The sequence below is a fragment of the Pleurodeles waltl genome, chromosome 1_1 (assembly GCF_031143425.1).
Source record: "Pleurodeles waltl isolate 20211129_DDA chromosome 1_1, aPleWal1.hap1.20221129, whole genome shotgun sequence".
Classification (NCBI taxonomy): domain Eukaryota; kingdom Metazoa; phylum Chordata; class Amphibia; order Caudata; family Salamandridae; genus Pleurodeles; species Pleurodeles waltl.
The window spans coordinates 265,161,376-265,184,508 of NC_090436.1; the positions used below are offsets into that span (position 1 = coordinate 265,161,376).

The following is a 23,133-nucleotide window of genomic DNA, read 5'->3' on the forward strand; positions in this document are numbered from 1 at the left end:
CAGGATGTTTGCGATGGGCTCCATGGGGGCACCGGATGTGTAAGTCTGCCTGCAGGTGAGTGCCTCCCTTTATTCTCCACCATTCCACCTGCTGAGACGGGGTGGTTGGACCACCACAGTCACATTGGAGGTGTACAACCTCATAATGTGTCTGGTGGAAACACAGGCTCCGCAGGCCTGTTTGCGCTGCCTCATGACCGAGGTGGTCTGTGCAGCCTAGAAGTGCCAGCGGGACCACGGTGGTCTTTGCTCCATGGGCCTGCATGACTTGCAATACAGCCGTACGATCGCCAACCAGACAGCAGTCGGACCGCCAACTGCACCATGTGGTCGGACAGCCAAAATCGGAACGGGCCCTAAGAGTTTTGCGGATGGGGTTACTCCATCACAAACATGAGGGATATCCCACCTGCATTTAAGAGCATGTGATTGAGAGGGCACACCTTTTCTTAACCTACAAAGCATAGAACCAACTCTAATCATACAGAATCTTATTTTCTTTACAAACATAAAGTTGAAAGCAGCATTTCAAAGCCCAGTCATGTCATACTGTGATGTGGGTAATAATCATTTGCTGTAGAGAGGAAATTGTTTTTTTAGCACCAAGAGGAAACTATGGTTCAGCAGAAATGCATTATTTGAGGACATCTTAATTCAGAAAGTACCATTACTTTGTTAAAGGAAATTTATGTAGATTTAATTACATAAACAAGCCAATTCATCTTACGAATGCCTGCACTTGTAATGGTTAGAACCCCGTTGCACGTTAATAGCATTTTTGCACCAGGCTCTCCTTTCCAGGACTGAAGAAGGTTGTTTAGAAATTAGAAGGAGGGAGGGCTCACAATTCAGTCTACAGTGACCTAAGAATAGCAACAAGTGACTGATGTCTTTAATGTTCCCCTTCTTACCTAGTCCTTAGGCTCTGGAGATTATGACCATCTAAATATGTTAGTCTTCATTAGAAAAGATAAATGAATTCCAGGGCCTTTTTGCCAAAGTGAGCACTTCATAAGAAAGACTCAAATATTCCATGATCTACCAAACAATGGCCAGGATCCACCCAGTTCTAAAATGGATTTGTTAAAAGCATACTCATTTGTTAAGAGCTTCAGCCTTACTTGAGCCTCTTAACAGGGCTATAGAGTTTCACGGGCTTTTAGTACAAACCTTAATACCAAATCTCTTACTGCAGTTCATTCTGATAGTTGCCACACTCACTTCTTTGTTAGTGCTGGTGCTACTTTTCAGTTCTTTATATTTTTTTTCTTTCTTTATTTAGGGAGAGTCACAGGTTAGGTTGAGGCCTTAAATATGAGCCCCATAAGATTTATTATGTATAGTTGTGATTCTATCATGTCTATACGGTGAGTATCAGGGTCCTGATTTCATTGGGTTATTCTATTGTTTGGATACTGACACGTTTTAATGAAGCATATATTTATATTAATTGGCACTATAGTGTGATAGAAAATAGCAAAATCACTGTGTTCATTATAGTCTGGGAGGGTAAGCAGAGACGATGGCCTGTGTAATTATAAGAATGTCAAAGGAAAATAAATCCTTCTTTTGAAAATTTTCAAAACAAATATTCTTATTTGAGACTGCCCTGCAAATTTTAACAAAGCAATCATAACAATGTTTCTACCACTGATCAATGTTTCTAGCATATGCCAATGCTGATGGTCACTTATATATATATATATATATATATATGTGGTTAGCTGGGTTTAAGGACGACACGAAGCTCTGGGTGAGATTTCGAATGTGCTTTATTGAAGGCTATAGTTGAATGACGAATAGATCTTTTCTCTGTATTTCTTGTATTTTTTTCAGGATAGCTTCTGTTTCGTCTCCCTGGCTCTTCACCTCTTGTATGTTCTTTTCTTCTATTTCAGGGCTCGCAGGAAGCGCATGCGTGGAAAAGAACAAGAGAAGTATCGGTAAGTGGTTTTATTCTCTATCTGTCTCTTTTCCTTTTCTACCTCTTCTTATCCTTCCTCCTCTGTTCTTTCATATGTCTGTCTCTCTCTCTCTCTTCCTTTTCTCTGGTCCGGTTGTTACTGTGTACTCTGCTTCTCTCTTTCTATTGTCTCTTTCCTCTCTGGGTTTTTGTGTCTCTTCTCTTTTGCTACTATCTTCTGCTATACTGGCTTTCCCTTCAGTCTCGTAGCCTTTACTGTCCTCTTTTACTGCACATCTCTATCTTTCATATTCATTCCTCTTACAGCTCCTTCTCCTTCCTTTGCTGCTCTTTAGGTGGTTTGCTGCTGAGGCCCTTCCTCTCGGTGCTGCAACTACCGTTTTGTTTTGTACGGTAGCAGTTTTATTCCCCGGTGCGTTCTTTCATTGAGTGTGTGCCCTTAAAGTGCCCTTAGTCCTTCTCGTTGTTCCCGCCACCCACTCCCCCTTGCTTATTTTAATCCTGCTCCTCCCGTCCTCCTGCCACCCTGGTTTCTCTCAGTTTGGGAGGGACACGCACCTGATTGTGCCACGCTTCTCCAGAAGCGTGGTGGGGATTCTCGCTCTGCCTCCCGGGGCCACCGTGGAGTTCGTTCTTCCGCCTGCCTCCTCCTCGTCTTCTTCTCTCCTGTAGTGAGATGTCTCCGATTGGCCCATCACAATATATATTTCTGTTACTTTATTACAATATGTATCAGCTACCGGTCCAATCTAATGATCACCCAATCACAGCCTTGAACTTAGATAAAACCTTTATATGTAAGTTTGGTAACTCAGTTGCTCTTAGGGAAATATTAACATCATTGCAGGTCTAAATATTAATGTCAAGTCTCTCCAGCCTTTCCATTCCAAGGTAATGAAGAAAGCAATCAACATGCAACTCTCCACCCACCTCAAAAAGAACCACCTTGTAGACATCACTCAGTTGAGAATCCACAGCAACCACAGCATGGAAACCACCCTTGTGACAGCTAATGATGAGGTCGAGGCCATCATGGATAGAGGGGAAACCACCACCTTCATCCTCCTCGACCTCTCAGCATCATTCAGTACTGTATCATGCCACCCTCATCTCAAGACTTAATGACTCCAGAATCCAAGGGCTTGCCCTCAGACTGATCACCTCCTTCCTCTCTAACAGATCCAATGGGTCAGACTCCCCCCCAAACACATCCAAACCCAAGCAGCTCATCTGTGGAGCTCCCCAAACATCTTCCCTGAGCCGGACCCTCTTCAACATGTGCATGACGTGCCTCACACGCATCATCAGAGCCCACAAGATCAACATGGTCTCCTATGCTGATGACACCCAGCTTATCCTCTCTCTCATCAACCAATATAGCACCACAAGATTCATTTAACAACCTGTATGATCAAAGTGGCTATAAGACCTGTCAGCTCTTGGCATGATTTTTTCTGTGTTTAGCTTCTCACCTCCCGTTTTTCATCTTGTGTTGAATTTCGTTTTTGCTGGCTTTAGCACTCTGGGCACTTTACCACTGCTGACCAGTGCTAAAGTGCAAGTGTTCCCTGTCTAAATGGTATTGGTGACTGGTTTATCAATGATTGGCATATATGATTTACTATTAAGTCCCTAGTACAGTGCACAGTGTGTGCACAGGGCCTGTAAATCACATGGTACTAGTGGGCCTGCAGCACTGATTATGCACACACATGAGTAGCCCTGTAACCATCTCAGACCTGCCACTGTAGTGTCTGTGTGTGCAGTTTTAACTGCCAGTTCGACCTGGCAAGTACACCCACTTGCCAGGCCCAAACTGTCCTTTTTACTACATGTAAGTCACCCATAAGATAGGCCAAAGATTTAAAAGGTAGGACATGTACTCATGTGTTTTACATGTCCTGATAGTGAAATACTGCTAAATTCGGTTTTCACTATTTCAAGGTTTATCTCTCCCATAGGTTAACATGGGATTGCCTAGAAATATCTGTAAAGTGTATTGTCCCACAATTTAAAAATACATCTTTTGGTGAAGTTGTTATTTAAATTATAAGTTTGAAAATGCCACTTTTAAAAAGTGGGCATTTTCTTGCTTAACCATTCTTTGCCTCTGCCTTTTTGTGGAATACACATCTGGGTCAGGATGACAGTTGGGCTGTATGTGAATTTGCTCTAGACAGTCACACAAAGGTAGCTGAGGTGTGCCCTGCATATCCTGATAGATCTTCCAGGGCTAAAGTGGTGGGAGGATCTGACAGTTGACCTGAATAGGGCTGTGCCTGTCCTTACACAAAGCAGTCTCCAACCCCTTGGAGTGAGTCTGGGGCCAGGGCAGAAAAAGCAGCGTCTTGTGCACTACAAAGACTTTCCTTTGAAGTTTACCTACTTCAAAGGCAGAAATGAATATAAGTACTGGACTTCTGAGAAAATAATTTTAGAATCCTTCTCTACTGAGGACATTCTGCTAGGAAGAAGAGCTAAATGTTTAAGGAGAGACTGTCACTCTGACTGTTGCTTTGCTGTGCTGGCCTTCTGCTTGCTGCTTCTGTCCTGGGAGTGAAATGACTGGACTTGGCTTTCTACATCCTGCTTCCAAAGGTTTTCCAAGGGCTTGGATTGAGCGTGCCTCCTATTAGAAGTCTCAGGGACATCAAAGACTTCAGCCCAGATTCTCAAAGGTTTAGTGTCAGTTTAGCATTGTTTTAGTAACACTAAACCGATGCTAAACCTTTTTTGACTTTCACAAACCAATTTGGTATTTGCATTGGTTTGTGTACCAAAAGTAACAAAAAGCAGAGTGAAACGTTGCTTTGCATTACTTTGCATCAAGGGGGCATTACATGGGTGGTACACGGGCGTACCTGTGCTACCACCCATGCCTTTTGACACTAAACCCTCTTCTGAAACATCAGAAGAAAGGGTTTAGTGCCAAAAATTAATACTTTTGAAAAGCAGGCACTAAACAGAGAAATGTTTTTATTTCTCCTTGCATTTTTGAACTATTCATGTGTGCTACACTGTACAGCACACATACAAAGTAGGAAAAGCATTTCCACTTGACTAGCCATAGTATTTTGTACAGAAAGGGTACCCTTCCTGTTCAAAACTTATTCTAAACTCCTGCAGACACCCCAACACTACGGCACTAAAGTGTGGGCGTGGCGCACTGCAGTTGAATTCAGGGGAGAACAGAGCCTTATCTCTGTGAATATGCTCTCCTGCTCTCTCCTTGTCATGCAGCGCAGCATTTGTAGGTGCTGCACTGAGCTGCGTGACACCTTTCAGAATTTAGGCCTCCATCAGCCAGCACCTGGGCTCTCTTGCTGAGAGTCCTGACTTGCCAAGTGGTGCCAAATCCATTTCCTGGGCCCTTGGGAGGGAGTTCTGGTGAAACCAAGAAGAAACCAAGTACATCGACTTCAGAGCTACTTCAGAACTGGTGCCGCTGTTTGACTCCGTGACACTTGACTCCAACTCTGCCACAGCACCAGTGGCCCTGTGGTGTGATTGCAACAGCGCAAAGTCGATGATCTACTGGATTAATTGACCATGCTGGATCGTAAAGGACACCTTGCCACTGACACTGATCCCCTCCCCTGCAACCGTAAGGAACCAACACCTCATCCCCCCTACCTAGCAGTAAGGAACTGATGTCTTTCCTCCCCAGTAGTAGTAAGGAACCACTTTGGCTCCAGTGACTCCTCACCCCCGACTCTGTGCAAAATCTTTGTTTCCTAGTTTTCCAAAGGTACTGTACATGGGGTCTGTGATGGGCCCGCACTCCTTCATGAATGGTGTTGGACTGTTGGGAACAACTCTGCCAAGACATTGACATTGACATTGTGAAAGTTCCAGTTGCAACTATTGTGTTTAAAAGAGCTTAATTGAGATTTAGAGGGTCATTATGAATCCCATCGGTTCAGACCGCCATGCCCTGCGGGTGCAAAGACCGCCACCGGCATGGCGGTCTGAACCACCATATAATGATGGCCTATGGTGGACCTCCTCCACCGCCAGGCTGCCTCCGACAGGCATCCTGACAGTGGAGGGAATCATTTTCCGACAGGGCAGCGCTGGAAGCAGCGCTGCACCTCGGATAATGATCTCTTCTGCCACCAGCCTTTCCCTGGCCATGGAAAGGCTGGCAGAAGGGGTGCTCGGCATCCCCCCTGGGGGCCCCTGCACTGCCCATGCCAAGCGCATGCAATTTACGGGCAGCGATCTGCGTGACGGGTGCAGCTGCACCCGTCGCACACCAACATTGGCCTCGGCTCCATTTGGAGCCGCTGTCAATGTTACGCCCCTTTTCCCCACTGGGCCGGTGGGCGGAAACACTGTTTCCGCCCGCCGGCCCAGTGGGGAAAACATTATATGGCTGGTGGGGAGGGGGGGTAGTCACCCTAGCGGTCATCTATTGACCACCAGAGCAGATCTCGGAGGTCATAATGAGGGCCTTAATCTTTAAAAATGTTTATCTTTGCTTGTGTATGTTGGATTCTTGTTGTTTTGATCTTGTTTCACTCAGAGAACTATTGGCTATATTTCTAAACTGGTGTGGAATACTTTTGTGGTGTTTTCACTGTGTTACTGTGTGTGTATACAAATGCCTGAGATAAGCCTTACTGCTCGTGCCAAAACGCCAAGACACCAAGCAGGTGATCAAGGGTTATCTTAGCTGTGTGGCTTCCTTACCCTGACTAGAGTGAGGGTCCCTACTAGGACAAGGTGCAAACCACTGCCAACTAGAGAGCCCATTTCTAACAGTGGCCAAATGGATGTAGGAGAACTGCCTGAAACGCAACATGGACAAGGCAGAAATGACGATATTCAGAAACAAGAACCCCCCCCCATGGAACTCTTGCTGATGGACAGCAAAACTAGGACCCACAGACCACACAAGAAACCTCATAATCATCTAGACAACAAATGTGAAAAGACCAAGTAGGTTAACACTGTGTCCCCATCCTGCTTCCTCATACTAAGAATGCTAAACAAGATCTTCAAGTATCTCCCCATGCACACAAGATAAACAGTAACCTAAGCCCTAATAACCAGCAGACTGGACTACGGCAATGAACTCTATGCCGGCATCTCCAATCAACTCTTTCAAAGTCTTCAAACGATCCACAGCGCCACCACCAGATTCCTCCTGGACATCCCATGCAGCGTTCACATCACCCCACACCTCAGAGAGCAACACCTGTTACCCATAAAGAAACAATGCTAATTCATGCTGCTCACCCAGCCCTATAAAACCCTAATCAAAGCTAGACCTGCCTTCCTTAACTACTGTCTTCGCTCCAACCTACATTCCAGACCACTATGCTCAGCCTCTCTTTCCCTTGCACGAGTTTCCTACATCTACAAAAGTTGCTCTGGTGGAAGGTCTTTCTCCTATATCATTACTATGACCCGGAATGACCTCCTGCAACATATAGGTACATCCCCATCTCTTCTAGAATTTCAGAGGAAGCTAAAGACCAGTCTGCTTGACTAGAAGTCCCATAAGGCCTGCACTCCTGCTTAGCACCTGGATAGGATACCCTCACAGATAGGAGAGTCACAGGTTAGGTTGAGGCCTTAAATATGAGCCCCATAAGATTTATTATGTATAGTTGTGATTCTATCATGTCTATACGGTGAGTATCAGGGTCCTGATTTCATTGGGTTATTCTATTGTTTGGATACTGACACGTTTTAATGAAGCATATATTTATATTAATTGGCACTATAGTGTGATAGAAAATAGCAAAATCACTGTGTTCATTATAGTCTGGGAGGGTAAGCAGAGACGATGGCCTGTGTAATTATAAGAATGTCAAAGGAAAATAAATCCTTCTTTTGAAAATTTTCAAAACAAATATTCTTATTTGAGACTGCCCTGCAAATTTTAACAAAGCAATCATAACAATGTTTCTACCACTGATCAATGTTTCTAGCATATGCCAATGCTGATGGTCACTTATATATATATATATATATATATATGTGGTTAGCTGGGTTTAAGGACGACACGAAGCTCTGGGTGAGATTTCGAATGTGCTTTATTGAAGGCTATAGTTGAATGACGAATAGATCTTTTCTCTGTATTTCTTGTATTTTTTTCAGGATAGCTTCTGTTTCGTCTCCCTGGCTCTTCACCTCTTGTATGTTCTTTTCTTCTATTTCAGGGCTCGCAGGAAGCGCATGCGTGGAAAAGAACAAGAGAAGTATCGGTAAGTGGTTTTATTCTCTATCTGTCTCTTTTCCTTTTCTACCTCTTCTTATCCTTCCTCCTCTGTTCTTTCATATGTCTGTCTCTCTCTCTCTCTTCCTTTTCTCTGGTCCGGTTGTTACTGTGTACTCTGCTTCTCTCTTTCTATTGTCTCTTTCCTCTCTGGGTTTTTGTGTCTCTTCTCTTTTGCTACTATCTTCTGCTATACTGGCTTTCCCTTCAGTCTCGTAGCCTTTACTGTCCTCTTTTACTGCACATCTCTATCTTTCATATTCATTCCTCTTACAGCTCCTTCTCCTTCCTTTGCTGCTCTTTAGGTGGTTTGCTGCTGAGGCCCTTCCTCTCGGTGCTGCAACTACCGTTTTGTTTTGTACGGTAGCAGTTTTATTCCCCGGTGCGTTCTTTCATTGAGTGTGTGCCCTTAAAGTGCCCTTAGTCCTTCTCCTTCTCGTTGTTCCCGCCACCCACTCCCCCTTGCTTATTTTAATCCTGCTCCTCCCGTCCTCCTGCCACCCTGGTTTCTCTCAGTTTGGGAGGGACACGCACCTGATTGTGCCACGCTTCTCCAGAAGCGTGGTGGGGATTCTCGCTCTGCCTCCCGGGGCCACCGTGGAGTTTGTTCTTCCGCCTGCCTCCTCCTCGTCTTCTTCTCTCCTGTAGTGAGATGTCTCCGATTGGCCCATCACAATATATATTTCTGTTACTTTATTACAATATGTATCAGCTACCGGTCCAATCTAATGATCACCCAATCACAGCCTTGAACTTAGATAAAACCTTTATATGTAAGTTTGGTAACTCAGTTGCTCTTAGGGAAATATTAACATCATTGCAGGTCTAAATATTAATGTCAAGTCTCACCAGCCTTTCCATTCCAAGGTAATGAAGAAAGCAATCAACATGCAACTCTCCACCCACCTCAAAAAGAACCACCTTGTAGACATCACTCAGTTGAGAATCCACAGCAACCACAGCATGGAAACCACCCTTGTGACAGCTAATGATGAGGTCGAGGCGTTCATGGATAGAGGGGAAACCACCACCTTCATCCTCCTCGACCTCTCAGCATCATTCAGTACTGTATCATGCCACCCTCATCTCAATACTTAATGACTCCAGAATCCAAGGGCTTGCCCTCAGACTGATCACCTCCTTCCTCTCTAACAGATCCAATAGGTCAGACTCCCCCCCAAACACATCCAAACCCAAGCAGCTCATCTGTGGAGCTCCCCAAACATCTTCCCTGAGCCGGACCCTCTTCAACATGTGCATGACGTGCCTCACACGCATCATCAGAGCCCACAAGATCAACATGGTCTCCTATGCTGATGACACCCAGCTTATCCTCTCTCTCATCAACCAATATAGCACCACAAGATTCATTTAACAACCTGTATGATCAAAGTGGCTGTTAGACCTGTCAGCTCTTGGCATGATTTTTTCTGTGTTTAGCTTCTCACCTCCCGTTTTTCATCTTGTGTTGAATTTCGTTTTTGCTGGCTTTAGCACTCTGGGCACTTTACCACTGCTGACCAGTGCTAAAGTGCAAGTGTTCCCTGTCTAAATGGTATTGGTGACTGGTTTATCAATGATTGGCATATATGATTTACTATTAAGTCCCTAGTACAGTGCACAGTGTGTGCACAGGGCCTGTAAATCACATGGTACTAGTGGGCCTGCAGCACTGATTATGCACACACATGAGTAGCCCTGTAACCATCTCAGACCTGCCACTGTAGTGTCTGTGTGTGCAGTTTTAACTGCCAGTTCGACCTGGCAAGTACACCCACTTGCCAGGCCCAAACTGTCCTTTTTACTACATGTAAGTCACCCATAAGATAGGCCAAAGATTTAAAAGGTAGGACATGTACTCATGTGTTTTACATGTCCTGATAGTGAAATACTGCTAAATTCGGTTTTCACTATTTCAAGGTTTATCTCTCCCATAGGTTAACATGGGATTGCCTAGAAATATCTGTAAAGTGTATTGTCCCACAATTTAAAAATACATCTTTTGGTGAAGTTGTTATTTAAATTATAAGTTTGAAAATGCCACTTTTAAAAAGTGGGCATTTTCTTGCTTAACCATTCTTTGCCTCTGCCTTTTTGTGGAATACACATCTGGGTCAGGATGACAGTTGGGCTGTATGTGAATTTGCTCTAGACAGTCACACAAAGGTAGCTGAGGTGTGCCCTGCATATCCTGATAGATCTTCCAGGGCTAAAGTGGTGGGAGGATCTGACAGTTGACCTGAATAGGGCTGTGCCTGTCCTTACACAAAGCAGTCTCCAACCCCTTGGAGTGAGTCTGGGGCCAGGGCAGAAAAAGCAGCGTCTTGTGCACTACAAAGACTTTCCTTTGAAGTTTACCTACTTCAAAGGCAGAAATGAATATAAGTACTGGACTTCTGAGAAAATAATTTTAGAATCCTTCTCTACTGAGGACATTCTGCTAGGAAGAAGAGCTAAATGTTTAAGGAGAGACTGTCACTCTGACTGTTGCTTTGCTGTGCTGGCCTTCTGCTTGCTGCTTCTGTCCTGGGAGTGAAATGACTGGACTTGGCTTTCTACATCCTGCTTCCAAAGGTTTTCCAAGGGCTTGGATTGAGCGTGCCTCCTATTAGAAGTCTCAGGGACATCAAAGACTTCAGCCCAGATTCTCAAAGGTTTAGTGTCAGTTTAGCATTGTTTTAGTAACACTAAACCGATGCTAAACCTTTTTTGACTTTCACAAACCAATTTGGTATTTGCATTGGTTTGTGTACCAAAAGTAACAAAAAGCAGAGTGAAACGTTGCTTTGCATTACTTTGCATCAAGGGGGCATTACATGGGTGGTACACGGGCGTACCTGTGCTACCACCCATGCCTTTTGACACTAAACCCTCTTCTGAAACATCAGAAGAAAGGGTTTAGTGCCAAAAATTAATACTTTTGAAAAGCAGGCACTAAACAGAGAAATGTTTTTATTTCTCCTTGCATTTTTGAACTATTCATGTGTGCTACACTGTACAGCACACATACAAAGTAGGAAAAGCATTTCCACTTGACTAGCCATAGTATTTTGTACAGAAAGGGTACCCTTCCTGTTCAAAACTTATTCTAAACTCCTGCAGACACCCCAACACTACGGCACTAAAGTGTGGGCGTGGCGCACTGCAGTTGAATTCAGGGGAGAACAGAGCCTTATCTCTGTGAATAAGCTCTCCTGCTCTCTCCTTGTCATGCAGCGCAGCATTTGTAGGTGCTGCACTGAGCTGCGTGACACCTTTCAGAATTTAGGTCTCCATCAGCCAGCACCTGGGCTCTCTTGCTGAGAGTCCTGACTTGCCAAGTGGTGCCAAATCCATTTCCTGGGCCCTTGGGAGGGAGTTCTGGTGAAACCAAGAAGAAACCAAGTACATCGACTTCAGAGCTACTTCAGAACTGGTGCCGCTGTTTGACTCCGTGACACTTGACTCCAACTCTGCCACAGCACCAGTGGCCCTGTGGTGTGATTGCAACAGCGCAAAGTCGATGATCTACTGGATTAATTGACCATGCTGGATCGTAAAGGACACCTTGCCACTGACACTGATCCCCTCCCCTGCAACCGTAAGGAACCAACACCTCATCCCCCCTACCTAGCAGTAAGGAACTGATGTCTTTCCTCCCCAGTAGTAGTAAGGAACCACTTTGGCTCCAGTGACTCCTCACCCCCGACTCTGTGCAAAATCTTTGTTTCCTAGTTTTCCAAAGGTACTGTACATGGGGTCTGTGATGGGCCCGCACTCCTTCATGAATGGTGTTGGACTGTTGGGAACAACTCTGCCAAGACATTGACATTGACATTGTGAAAGTTCCAGTTGCAACTATTGTGTTTAAAAGAGCTTAATTGAGATTTAGAGGGTCATTATGAATCCCATCGGTTCAGACCGCCATGCCCTGCGGGTGCAAAGACCGCCACCGGCATGGCGGTCTGAACCACCATATAATGATGGCCTATGGTGGACCTCCTCCACCGCCAGGCTGCCTCCGACAGGCATCCTGACAGTGGAGGGAATCATTTTCCGACAGGGCAGCGCTGGAAGCAGCGCTGCACCTCGGATAATGATCCCTTCTGCCACCAGCCTTTCCCTGGCCATGGAAAGGCTGGCAGAAGGGGTGCTCGGCATCCCCCCTGGGGGCCCCTGCACTGCCCATGCCAAGCGCATGCAATTTACGGGCAGCGATCTGCGTGATGGGTGCAGCTGCACCCGTCGCACACCAACATTGGCCTCGGCTCCATTTGGAGCCGCTGTCAATGTTACGCCCCTTTTCCCCACTGGGCCGGTGGGCGGAAACACTGTTTCCGCCCGCCGGCCCAGTGGGGAAAACATTATATGGCTGGTGGGGAGGGGGGGTAGTCACCCTAGCGGTCATCTATTGACCACCAGAGCGGATCTCGGAGGTCATAATGAGGGCCTTAATCTTTAAAAATGTTTATCTTTGCTTGTGTATGTTGGATTCTTGTTGTTTTGATCTTGTTTCACTCAGAGAACTATTGGCTATATTTCTAAACTGGTGTGGAATACTTTTGTGGTGTTTTCACTGTGTTACTGTGTGTGTATACAAATGCCTGAGATAAGCCTTACTGCTCGTGCCAAAACGCCAAGACACCAAGCAGGTGATCAAGGGTTATCTTAGCTGTGTGGCTTCCTTACCCTGACTAGAGTGAGGGTCCCTACTAGGACAAGGTGCAAACCACTGCCAACTAGAGAGCCCATTTCTAACAGTGGCCAAATGGATGTAGGAGAACTGCCTGAAACGCAACATGGACAAGGCAGAAATGACGATATTCAGAAACAAGAACCCCCCCCATGGAACTCTTGCTGATGGACAGCAAAACTAGGACCCACAGACCACACAAGAAACCTCATAATCATCTAGACAACAAATGTGAAAAGACCAAGTAGGTTAACACTGTGTCCCCATCCTGCTTCCTCATACTAAGAATGCTAAACAAGATCTTCAAGTATCTCCCCATGCACACAAGATAAACAGTAACCTAAGCCCTAATAACCAGCAGACTGGACTACGGCAATGAACTCTATGCCGGCATCTCCAATCAACTCTTTCAAAGTCTTCAAACGATCCACAGCGCCACCACCAGATTCCTCCTGGACATCCCATGCAGCGTTCACATCACCCCACACCTCAGAGAGCAACACCTGTTACCCATAAAGAAACAATGCTAATTCATGCTGCTCACCCAGCCCTATAAAACCCTAATCAAAGCTAGACCTGCCTTCCTTAACTACTGTCTTCGCTCCAACCTACATTCCAGACCACTATGCTCAGCCTCTCTTTCCCTTGCACGAGTTTCCTACATCTACAAAAGTTGCTCTGGTGGAAGGTCTTTCTCCTATATCATTACTATGACCCGGAATGACCTCCTGCAACATATAGGTACATCCCCATCTCTTCTAGAATTTCAGAGGAAGCTAAAGACCAGTCTGCTTGACTAGAAGTCCCATAAGGCCTGCACTCCTGCTTAGCACCTGGATAGGATACCCTCACACGTGATTAAATATGGTCTACAAATCGAAATGCCATAACATATCATAACTGGTATTACTCATTGTTGTGTGAAAATATTAACAAGCAGTTAGAAAAGAGTGCTATCTGTGATAGTAATGTCGAAAAAGCACTTCAGCTGATGAACCTGGAATTTTTGCAGCTTGTGTTCTAACAAATGGCAATACATTTTTAATTCACCAGCCAATATTGAATTGAGCTCAAGTTTGTTACTTGTTGCTAATATAATGTAAATTAAATTAATATGAGGATAGGTGCCTGCAAGGCTTGCCCAATTTCCCATTATTTCACCTTATATTTAGAACCGATTACCGTTAGAATGAGTGACAACTTTAAGGTAGGGGAAACATTCTAGGTCTTGAACAAGATTTCATCCTAATGCCACTCTCCTTTACTTGAAACAACGGAAACAAGAAGTAAGCGGATCAATGTCACCAGTTAGAAAATTGTTCAAGCCATACAGATATTAAATCAATGTTTCAAAACAGAGAATGTTGTAATACACAGAAATAAGAAGGTCTTTCCTGATGAAATCTGAGAGTATATTCTGTTCAAACAAAAGCATATTTACATATAAATGTCTATAATGCCTCATTTTGTCTAAATTGTACCCTTGTATATAATGACCCAGATACTGCTGCTATAAATAATGATACAGCTACAGCTGCTGAAGATAGTTAACATTTCTCAATGTTTCTTTGTTTTTAAAGTGGGCACTTTTTAAATATCCAAATGGACCATCTTGATAGTCTTGAAGGTCTTTGATTAATGGTGAGAAGTCTATACCAGAAATGTAATGCAGGGTCATAATTACCATGGCTGGTTTGATAAATTAAAGTATACAGATTTTTTATTTAGCTGCGAACCTACAGTATTGCTGAATGAGCATGCAGAATTATCACCATTTGCCTTGCCACTCACTCCACACCTACACATAACTACCATTTCCAAACGTAGGACTGATCACAGGTTTTATTAAAAAAATACTGCTTGAAAGATAGGGATACTCAGCAGTGAAGTTATAGTCAACATGAGCTAAAATTAATACTGAGCTGTTATAAAGTACGCCCTGTTTTAATTCTTTTTTGTACACTTTTATGTATACTTTACTGTGTCGCCCTAAGGGGGATGGGTATGCCCAGACATGGGTTCCATGCATGCTGTGTCACTGGAACCAAGCTGAACCCAGCTGATGAGCCAATAACGAGGATGCAACCAGTCTTAGGATGCTTGTGTTCAAGTACAGAGAGGACCTGGCAGGACTGTTCAGATTGGAGCATGGTCAAGACTGATTTGTGTATAGCTGGGTCCAAACTGAGGTTATTTGGTGTGCAAAATAACAATGGATTGGGATGGAGCCCTAAGTAATTACAGAGGCTGAGATTAATTCAAGCATTCCACCCATCACATTTTTGTATTATTTAGTGTGTCACCCTAAGTGGGACTGGTATGCGCAGATGTGGGTCCTATGCACACTGTGTTACTGGAACCAAGTTGTACCTGGTTAATGAGCACATAAAAAGGTGAAACCAGTCCTCTGTTGCCTGTGTTCCCACTCAGGGAGGACTTGGCTTGGCAGTTTGGGCTGGACTGTTCTGACTGGAGAAGGATCAAGACTCATTTGCATATGGGTGGGTCCAAACTGAGGTGACATGGTGACATTGTATGCTAATTATTGATGGAGGTGGGTGCTGCCCTGAGTAATTACCTGTGGCTGAGTTTAATTCAAGCATTCGATCCATCACTTTTTTGTCACCCTGAGTGGGACAAAGTATGCACAGACGTGGGTCCCATGCACACTTTGTCACTCGAACCAGGCTATATCTGGGTGATGAGCCTATAATTAAGGAAGCACTGGTCCTGGGTTCCTTGTGTTACAGTTCGAGGAGGACCTAGCTTGGCAGTTTGGGCTGGACTTTTCCAATAGGGGCACGGTTGTGGCAGTGAAACTTCATACACAGGCCTTGCAATGACAAGCCTGAGACATGGTTAGGGGGCTACTTATGTGGGTGGCACAACCAGTGCTGCAGGCCCACTAATAGCATTTTATTTACAGCCCTTGGGCACATGTAGTGCACTTTACAAGGGACTTACAAGTAAATTAAATATGCCAATTGGGTATGAGCCAATGTCACCATATTTTTAGGGAGAGAGCACATGCACCTCAGCACTGGTTAGCAGTGGTAAAGTGCCCAGAGTCCTAAAGCCAACGAAAATGAGGTCAGAAAACGAGAATGAGGAAGGCAAAAGGTTTGGGGTGACTCTGCAGAAAGGCTATTTCCAACAATGGGCAAGAATGACTTGCTATTAGCCGTGTCAAAGCTGAGGTGGCATGGTGTGCAAATTAACAATTGATTTGGATGCAGCTACATTAATTACCAGTGGCTGAGATTAATTCAAGCATTCCATCCATCACTTTTTTGAACACTTTACTGTTTGATATCTTAGCACTGCAGTAACGTTATTGAGAAATAGAAATATTGCCTCCTTCCAGGAAACCCCTTTAATTAGCTTCCTCTAGTCATTCAAACTACATCCTACCGATTGAGACCCAATCAAAATTTGAAAGTTGACCCGAAACAAAATCATAATCACTCAACTACTTTGAAACACTCATTTCCTAAAACTCTATGTTCATACAGACTGAATATATGTTAACATTTTTACCAGCATTCCTATAATGATGACACAATCAAGGACGCAGTTCAATAGTTTTTTGATCCTCAACATTCTCGCTATACCTTTGGAACGATTTGTTGAAAGACAAAATTAAAAGGACCATCTCATCACTCAAAAATCAACTCACCTCATCAAGAGGAGGATGAGTCCCACTTGAAACTATCCTAGGACGTATAAACATGGAAATTAAACCCTCATACCATGTACACAGGACTACCCACATGTTAACAAGGCCTCAGTTCACTTTAATTCAAGCCCACACTACTTTAATTCTAAAACTCAATAGTACCTGTCAATTGTACATCTTAATTATCTTGTATTATTTCTGTCACCAAGAATAATCTTAGTACCTCCCCGAACATCCTTCCTCTGATTTTCAATGCTCATTCTCTCACTTAACACTTTCCCCAACCTTCCTCCTTCACACACCTGCTCATCTGAAATCATTTGATGCTTCAATCCACTGGACCCATGTGCATCACCCCTGACTAATTGCACCTTTAAATAATCAAGCTTGTAGCACCTTCTTTCAGGGTATTCTCCTGCCTTCTATTCTTTATTCATCCCTTTCCCTTTGATACACATCTCTAGTGATTTTAGTTTTTAATGATATTCCACTACTTAACAAAACGCTTCTCTCCTTTCAATAATTGTCCTGTATTTAACTCCCTTTTGTCTCTAAAATGTGATACCTGTGAACACCTGTGACTCAACCAGTTCACACTGTCCATAATTCCATTAGGGCATTCTACTCATTGCACTATTGATTCAAACAACTTCACTGTACTGAGTCCAGAAGGTAAATTTATTCTTTCATCTGTCCACCATAATAATCGTTTTCTAGCTTTATCATCATTCTCCCCTCAGCAGCATTTGATTGGGACAGCAGCCACACTGCTAGCTACTACACTATCACATCCCTAGACAACACTTGAAATGGTCTCTTTTGGTCATCCTTAGCAACTCTTTCTTTTTGTATTCCTTTTTTGTTTCTTGGTGCACCATACTTGGCTCTACATGTTCTTAACATTGGGACTTTTCCTTTTCCCCTCTATACCAACTGATATGATGGTATTCATTCTTCATTCATTTTTTTCTATCCCCTTCTTGTCAAGTATCTAAGGAACACCTCAGTCATAAGCATGCTTCATGACTGCATCATCTTAATGTTCATCCTCTCCTTGTATTTCCTTTTTTTTTAAATAAAACTACCTACTTCAAAGACAACACACTTGTAATCACTCCTAACATATACACTAGTAGTGCTTTGGTTGGCTCTCTGTCAAACAAAGGACACTCAACAAACTCTTAATTTTTATGTTTAATACAATACATATGACTTTACAGTTTCTTCTAGAACCCCTCTCGGTGCATGCCAGCATAAGCAGCATGCTATGCAACCTTATCCACCATTCTGTCCACTAGCACCCTGCTCTTGTCCCTGCCCCTTCCTCACCACTAAACTGTGGGATGAATCCTTTCTTCTCGCTCTTAAATCTGCATTAAAACCCACCTCTTTATTTCTGTTGTCTCCCTAGAGATGACCACCTCCATTTCATAGGCATTTTCATTGTACCTCCCAAATCTGTTAAATATTTTGCATATGAACAATATGTATTATTCACATAACATTATATGTACTATTCCACACTAATCAGCAGCAGCACGAGTAAATTGTCTGTAACAGATACCTACAATTAAACAAAATTCACTGTACCATTCCACTTCAATCATTCCCAGAACCCATCAATTGTGCGTAAGGTCTTATATAAGGTTATGATACTAAGTAGAGCATTTCTACACACTGTAATTAATTTGTAAAACATCATACATTATAAAATAAAAATACATAAGTAATTCCCTTTAGGGGTAATACAACAACTAGTGATAATAATATTGATTACATTCCCTTTTATAGTCACTGACCAACAGTACAATGTATAGTGTACACTGGGGGTGGGGGGCATTTTGTCATAAATTATGATATAACAAAAATATAATGCATCAAACTTATAACAGTAACATATGTACCTTAGAGGTTTTTTGTATCTTCTACCTGATGTAATCCATGAACATGTATCACTTCCATGTAATTATTCCTATAGATTATTCTAAAATGATCCCATCTTAATTAGTCTCCTACATGCCGTAGTAAATCCAAAGATAGAGTAGCTCCTAGTATGCATAAACCTTCTCACAAATGCCAATAGAGAAAGTGAATTTGCAATTAAAAGTGTACCACACGATTTCCAAGATGGCCAATTTGATGAGTGCATTGTCCAGTCATTTATCGAGGCCTAAGCATATTTTTTCCTGTTCCAAAAGATTCTTTTTTTACATCCAACAAATGTGTGATTCAAGTATTTTTAGTCATGTCCAATATAACCTATGAGACAGATTTTGCTTGGCTATTCATGTAAACATGTTCATCTGTAATGTTGGTATTGAAGTTAGTATTCCCTCTCTTTCCTTCTCTAAAATCTAATGCGTCTAATTTATTAGCCCCGTATTCTTGACACTTCCAAACCACATCCAAAGCAGTCAATCCTATGTACTTATATAAAAGAGGACAAACATAGAGCCTCATTTACAAGAATCTGACGCAACGGCCTGATGCGTCAGATGTCTTGCATTTCCCTACAATCCCCCAACAATGCCATGGATGCACTTTATTTACAATACAGAGCTCCATGGAGCACATTTTCACAGAGGCATCAGAAACTCTGACACATCTGTTGGCGCTAAACGTACGCTTTGCTAGACTAGCATAAACAAAAATAATGCTACTCCAGCAATGCGAGGAGGTCTCCATAGAGAAAAGCAGCCCTGTGTCACTTTTAAGCCTGCTTGGTGCAGGTGGTAAAATTCTGACACAGTGAAGTCGCAGAATGAGACAGTGAAATGTTGAAAATTTCACTGCATCAATTCTGCGTGGCTTTTACCATGGTAATGCCTACCCTGCATACAGTATACCTGGCGCAGGTATAATGCGATGCCGGGGTATACAAATTGACACATTGGGCTGAATGTGTCAGTTTGTAAATCTGGAGCAGCGTAGAGTACTGCTAGACCCACCACTGAATCAAAAAAAGGCAACAGTGGCACAAAGGCCTTGTAAATGAGGACCACAGTTTTGCCTTGTCCTTAAATGTTCCACCTTAGATTAAACTAATGTTGTTGTCTCACCAGTTCACCCACACAATGACAGAAAATTCATCACTGAACACTCAGGAATAATGAAAATTGACCTTTGTGATTAAGGGGGTCATTCAGACCCCGGCGGGCGGCGGGAGCCGGCCGCCTGGTGGGAACCGCCGAATGACCGCACCCATTCTGTGTTTCCCGCTGGGCTGGCGGCCGACCGCCAGAAGGCCGCCCGCCAGCCCAGCGGGAAACCCCTTCCCACGAGGACGCCGGCTCCGAATGGAGCCGGCGTAGTGGGAAGGGTGCGACGGGTGCAGTTGCACCCGTCGCGAATTTCAGTGTCTGCAATGCAGACACTGAAATTCTATGTGGGGCCCGCTTACGGGGGCCCCTGCAGTGCCCATGCCATTGGCATGGGCACTGCAGGGGCCCCCAGGGGCCCCACGACACCCCTCACCGCCATCCGGTTCCTGGCGGTCGGAACCGCCAGGAACAGGATGGCGGTGAGGGGGTCGGAATCCCCCATGGCGGCGCAGCAAGCTGCGCCGCAATGGGGGATTCCTCAGGGCATCGGAAAACCGGCGGGACACCGCCGGTTTTCCTGTTCTGACCGCGGCCAAACCGCCGCGGTCAGAATGCCCTGCGGGGCACCGCCAGCCTGTTGGCGGTGCTCCCGCCAACCCCGGCCCCGGCGGTCCTTGATCGCCGGGGTCGGAATGACCCCCTAAATGCCCTATACTAATCTGCCCTTTGTCAATCCAGACCAGGAAGGGCTTCCAGAATAGTGTCTCTTAGTTCATGTTCAATTCTAGGTTATTCAACATCAGTGAATATTTGTTCATTAGGTCGAGTGCACAAGCGCTTTGAATTATGGGCTTTTAACCATGCCCATCTCTTTTGCTAGTTCGTGGGCTTGCCTTTCAAAAGACCTTTGTTATCAATGGTAAATTCTTTATGTTTGTCCCTCCTTGGGGAGGTTTTGTTACCGCCTTTCAGAATGACCCTGTTACATGGAAAATTGCATGATTGCCAATATGTCTGACTGTGAGCGAATTTCTTTTATATTTTGGTTCTGTCCTTCACGCTCATGCTCATGGCAGCCACTGCGTTTTGAATCGGCTTGCTTCAGTCAACTAATGTTTTACTTTTCACTTTCAATGTATGTGGCAAGAAAAGTCCAGTTAAGAATTTACAACGCCAATAGCTCTAACTGGCTCTCAGTAAGTCGCTACTATGTAGATTTATACTCTAAAAACCCTTTCTGGTTAACATCGAGTTTGAGACTGCCATTAAAATTGCTAAAGTTAATTTTCTAAACACAAATGATCTCTTCTTTACTGGAGTCTGTGAATGAGAAACTGATATCTGCTCTTCCTTCCCAGTTCAAAAGAGATCCTCTAACACATCTCTTTCAAATTTCAAATTGAAACATGAACTTTTATACTTATGTTATTTTAGGGAGAAGTTAAACATTTTTATTTACAAATCCCCTGTTTAATCTCACATCGGGGAGAAAATCGTTTTCTTACTGTCTCTCTTTATTGTCATTCTAAGAAAAGTTATTCTCTTTTTTTCCCTGTACCATAATTGGCCATTTAGTACTCTCCGATCTCTAGCTAATTTTAGAAACGGCAATTACTGAAATCCTACTTTAATTTAACATGTAGCCATATATTTTGCTAAACTTGTGAGCCACCTCCAAACTCTCTGGCACTGAGCTGCCTGGATGGGATAGAGGCCTATAACCTGCATATAATAGTATGGTGAAATGCTTTTTACCATACAAAGCACCTTGATCATCTTCAAAGTCTCAAATCAGTCCCCATAGGCTCCATTCTAATGTTCAACCATCATGGGGACAATGAGCAGCCACACTTATACTTTTTTTTGTGCTGACAACAAAGCGGCACAAACATACAAAATACAATAGTAAAAATGACGCACATGTGGTGCAAAAAAAGTATAAATTTGGGCCTTGGTGCTTTTTTTTTACTTCAATCTACTGTGCAACTACACCTTTTCTTTAATCCAAATATAAAGACATGGAGCATTCAAATAATGTCAGTGTATGTCAGCAAAATCCTTTTCAGCATTACTTGAGATTGAAATAGATTTGTATCCGATTTCTTATTCTCTCTGAAAACATTGGGAAGTAATATGATGTTATCATGGCTACATTTCTCCTAATAAAATCTATTTAACCTTTGTAGACTACTTTCCTTATAATTGTTTACAGAACGTATTTTCATGCCCATTTAACACATACGTTATTACAGACACAGACAGACAGACAGATAAATTAACTTTAAGTCTGCGAACTAACACTTATTTAAATGTTGACTGTTAAGGTACCTCGTTCCACACAATCGATTAAGTGCATTTATCACATCAACACAATGTAAACATAAATTTTGAAAACACAATGAAAAATGAACAATACTTACAACCATACCATTTAGGGACACCCAGCAATCTGGTGGGAAGTCTTGAAGCAATGGTACTAGGAATTGAAGACAGCCATCCCAGTGACAAAGCAGAAGCATCATTCCAATCAGATTAAAAATTCTCACCACTGCGCTGGCTAGGTCATACGTCATGTGGAAAATCTAGGAATTAAATAATAGATTGGAAATATTAACATTTGATTGCATCTTCAAACGTGTCGTTTATGTTACGGTTTTACTGATTGAGAAGCAAATAATTTCAAACATCACATCATGGTACAACGCACGCAGATTTGGACTGAGAGCTAAACTCCATGTTGCTTCAGTTCCAGTGATCTTTGAGGATCCTGCATTCTTCTCTTATGTACTAGGAGATTTCTCCTACTGAATTTTTATTTTAAAATAGCCAAATCATTATTTTTATAGTACAACTGACCAAATATATTTACCTATAATTTAATTTTCAGCAATTTCTGAAGAGTAACTCATGACATACCTCAATATTGCTATGTCGGCACAGCAACAGAAACGATTTTCTCTGCAGTCACAATCATGTATGTGCCTGACAAAAATTACGTCTTTCCATCTAAACCACTTTCAGCCCTGTCAGCAGCCCTCCACCCAGCAGCCTCCTAGGACGGAAACCTGTGTCTTTTCATGGACGTCATTTAGGTAGCCGTGGCCGGCCTTTAGGGCGGAGGCGCCAGGTCCCCCACCTTTTTCCCCTCATGAAGAATGGCTGTCAGGCTGAGCAAAGGTCAGCCTGACAGACAATCTTCATGTTCAGCTCAGCCAGCCAGGAGCCAGACATTCGTGATTTGCGCAGACTCCTGGCTGCCTGAGATGAACTTTGCTGGGCTGAAGAGGTCACAGCTCCTATGAGTGTGACCTCCTCGACTCAGCAAAGGTGCCTTGAGGCCCACCCCCTCAGTGACGAGGGGAAGTGTCACCCCTTGACTCCGACCTGGGCGCTTCAGGTTTAAGCCCTGAAGCGCCCAGTGCGAGTGTTAATCAGTGACGCCTCGTCACAGAGTGGGATGGGGTCAGAAGTCTCACTGACCCCATCCCACTCTGTGACAAAGTTGGGACTGCTGCCTTCCCTCGTTGGCTGACCTAAGATATGTTTGAATGTTGATGAGTGTTGTGAATGGATGTGCGTGCATGTGTGAATGAG

The 23,133-nt window shown here is 43.6% G+C and overlaps 1 protein-coding gene across 1 annotated transcript in view; it reads right to left on the reverse strand.

Annotated features, from left to right (window-relative positions):
- HCN1 (hyperpolarization activated cyclic nucleotide gated potassium channel 1) overlaps positions 1-23,133 on the reverse strand; it is a 982,006-nt gene that overhangs the window by 404,920 nt on the left and 553,953 nt on the right. The window contains exon 3 of the mRNA XM_069221581.1: positions 21,960-22,121. Coding sequence (XP_069077682.1) covers positions 21,960-22,121 — 162 coding nt within the window. The remainder of the gene's footprint in view (positions 1-21,959; positions 22,122-23,133) is intronic.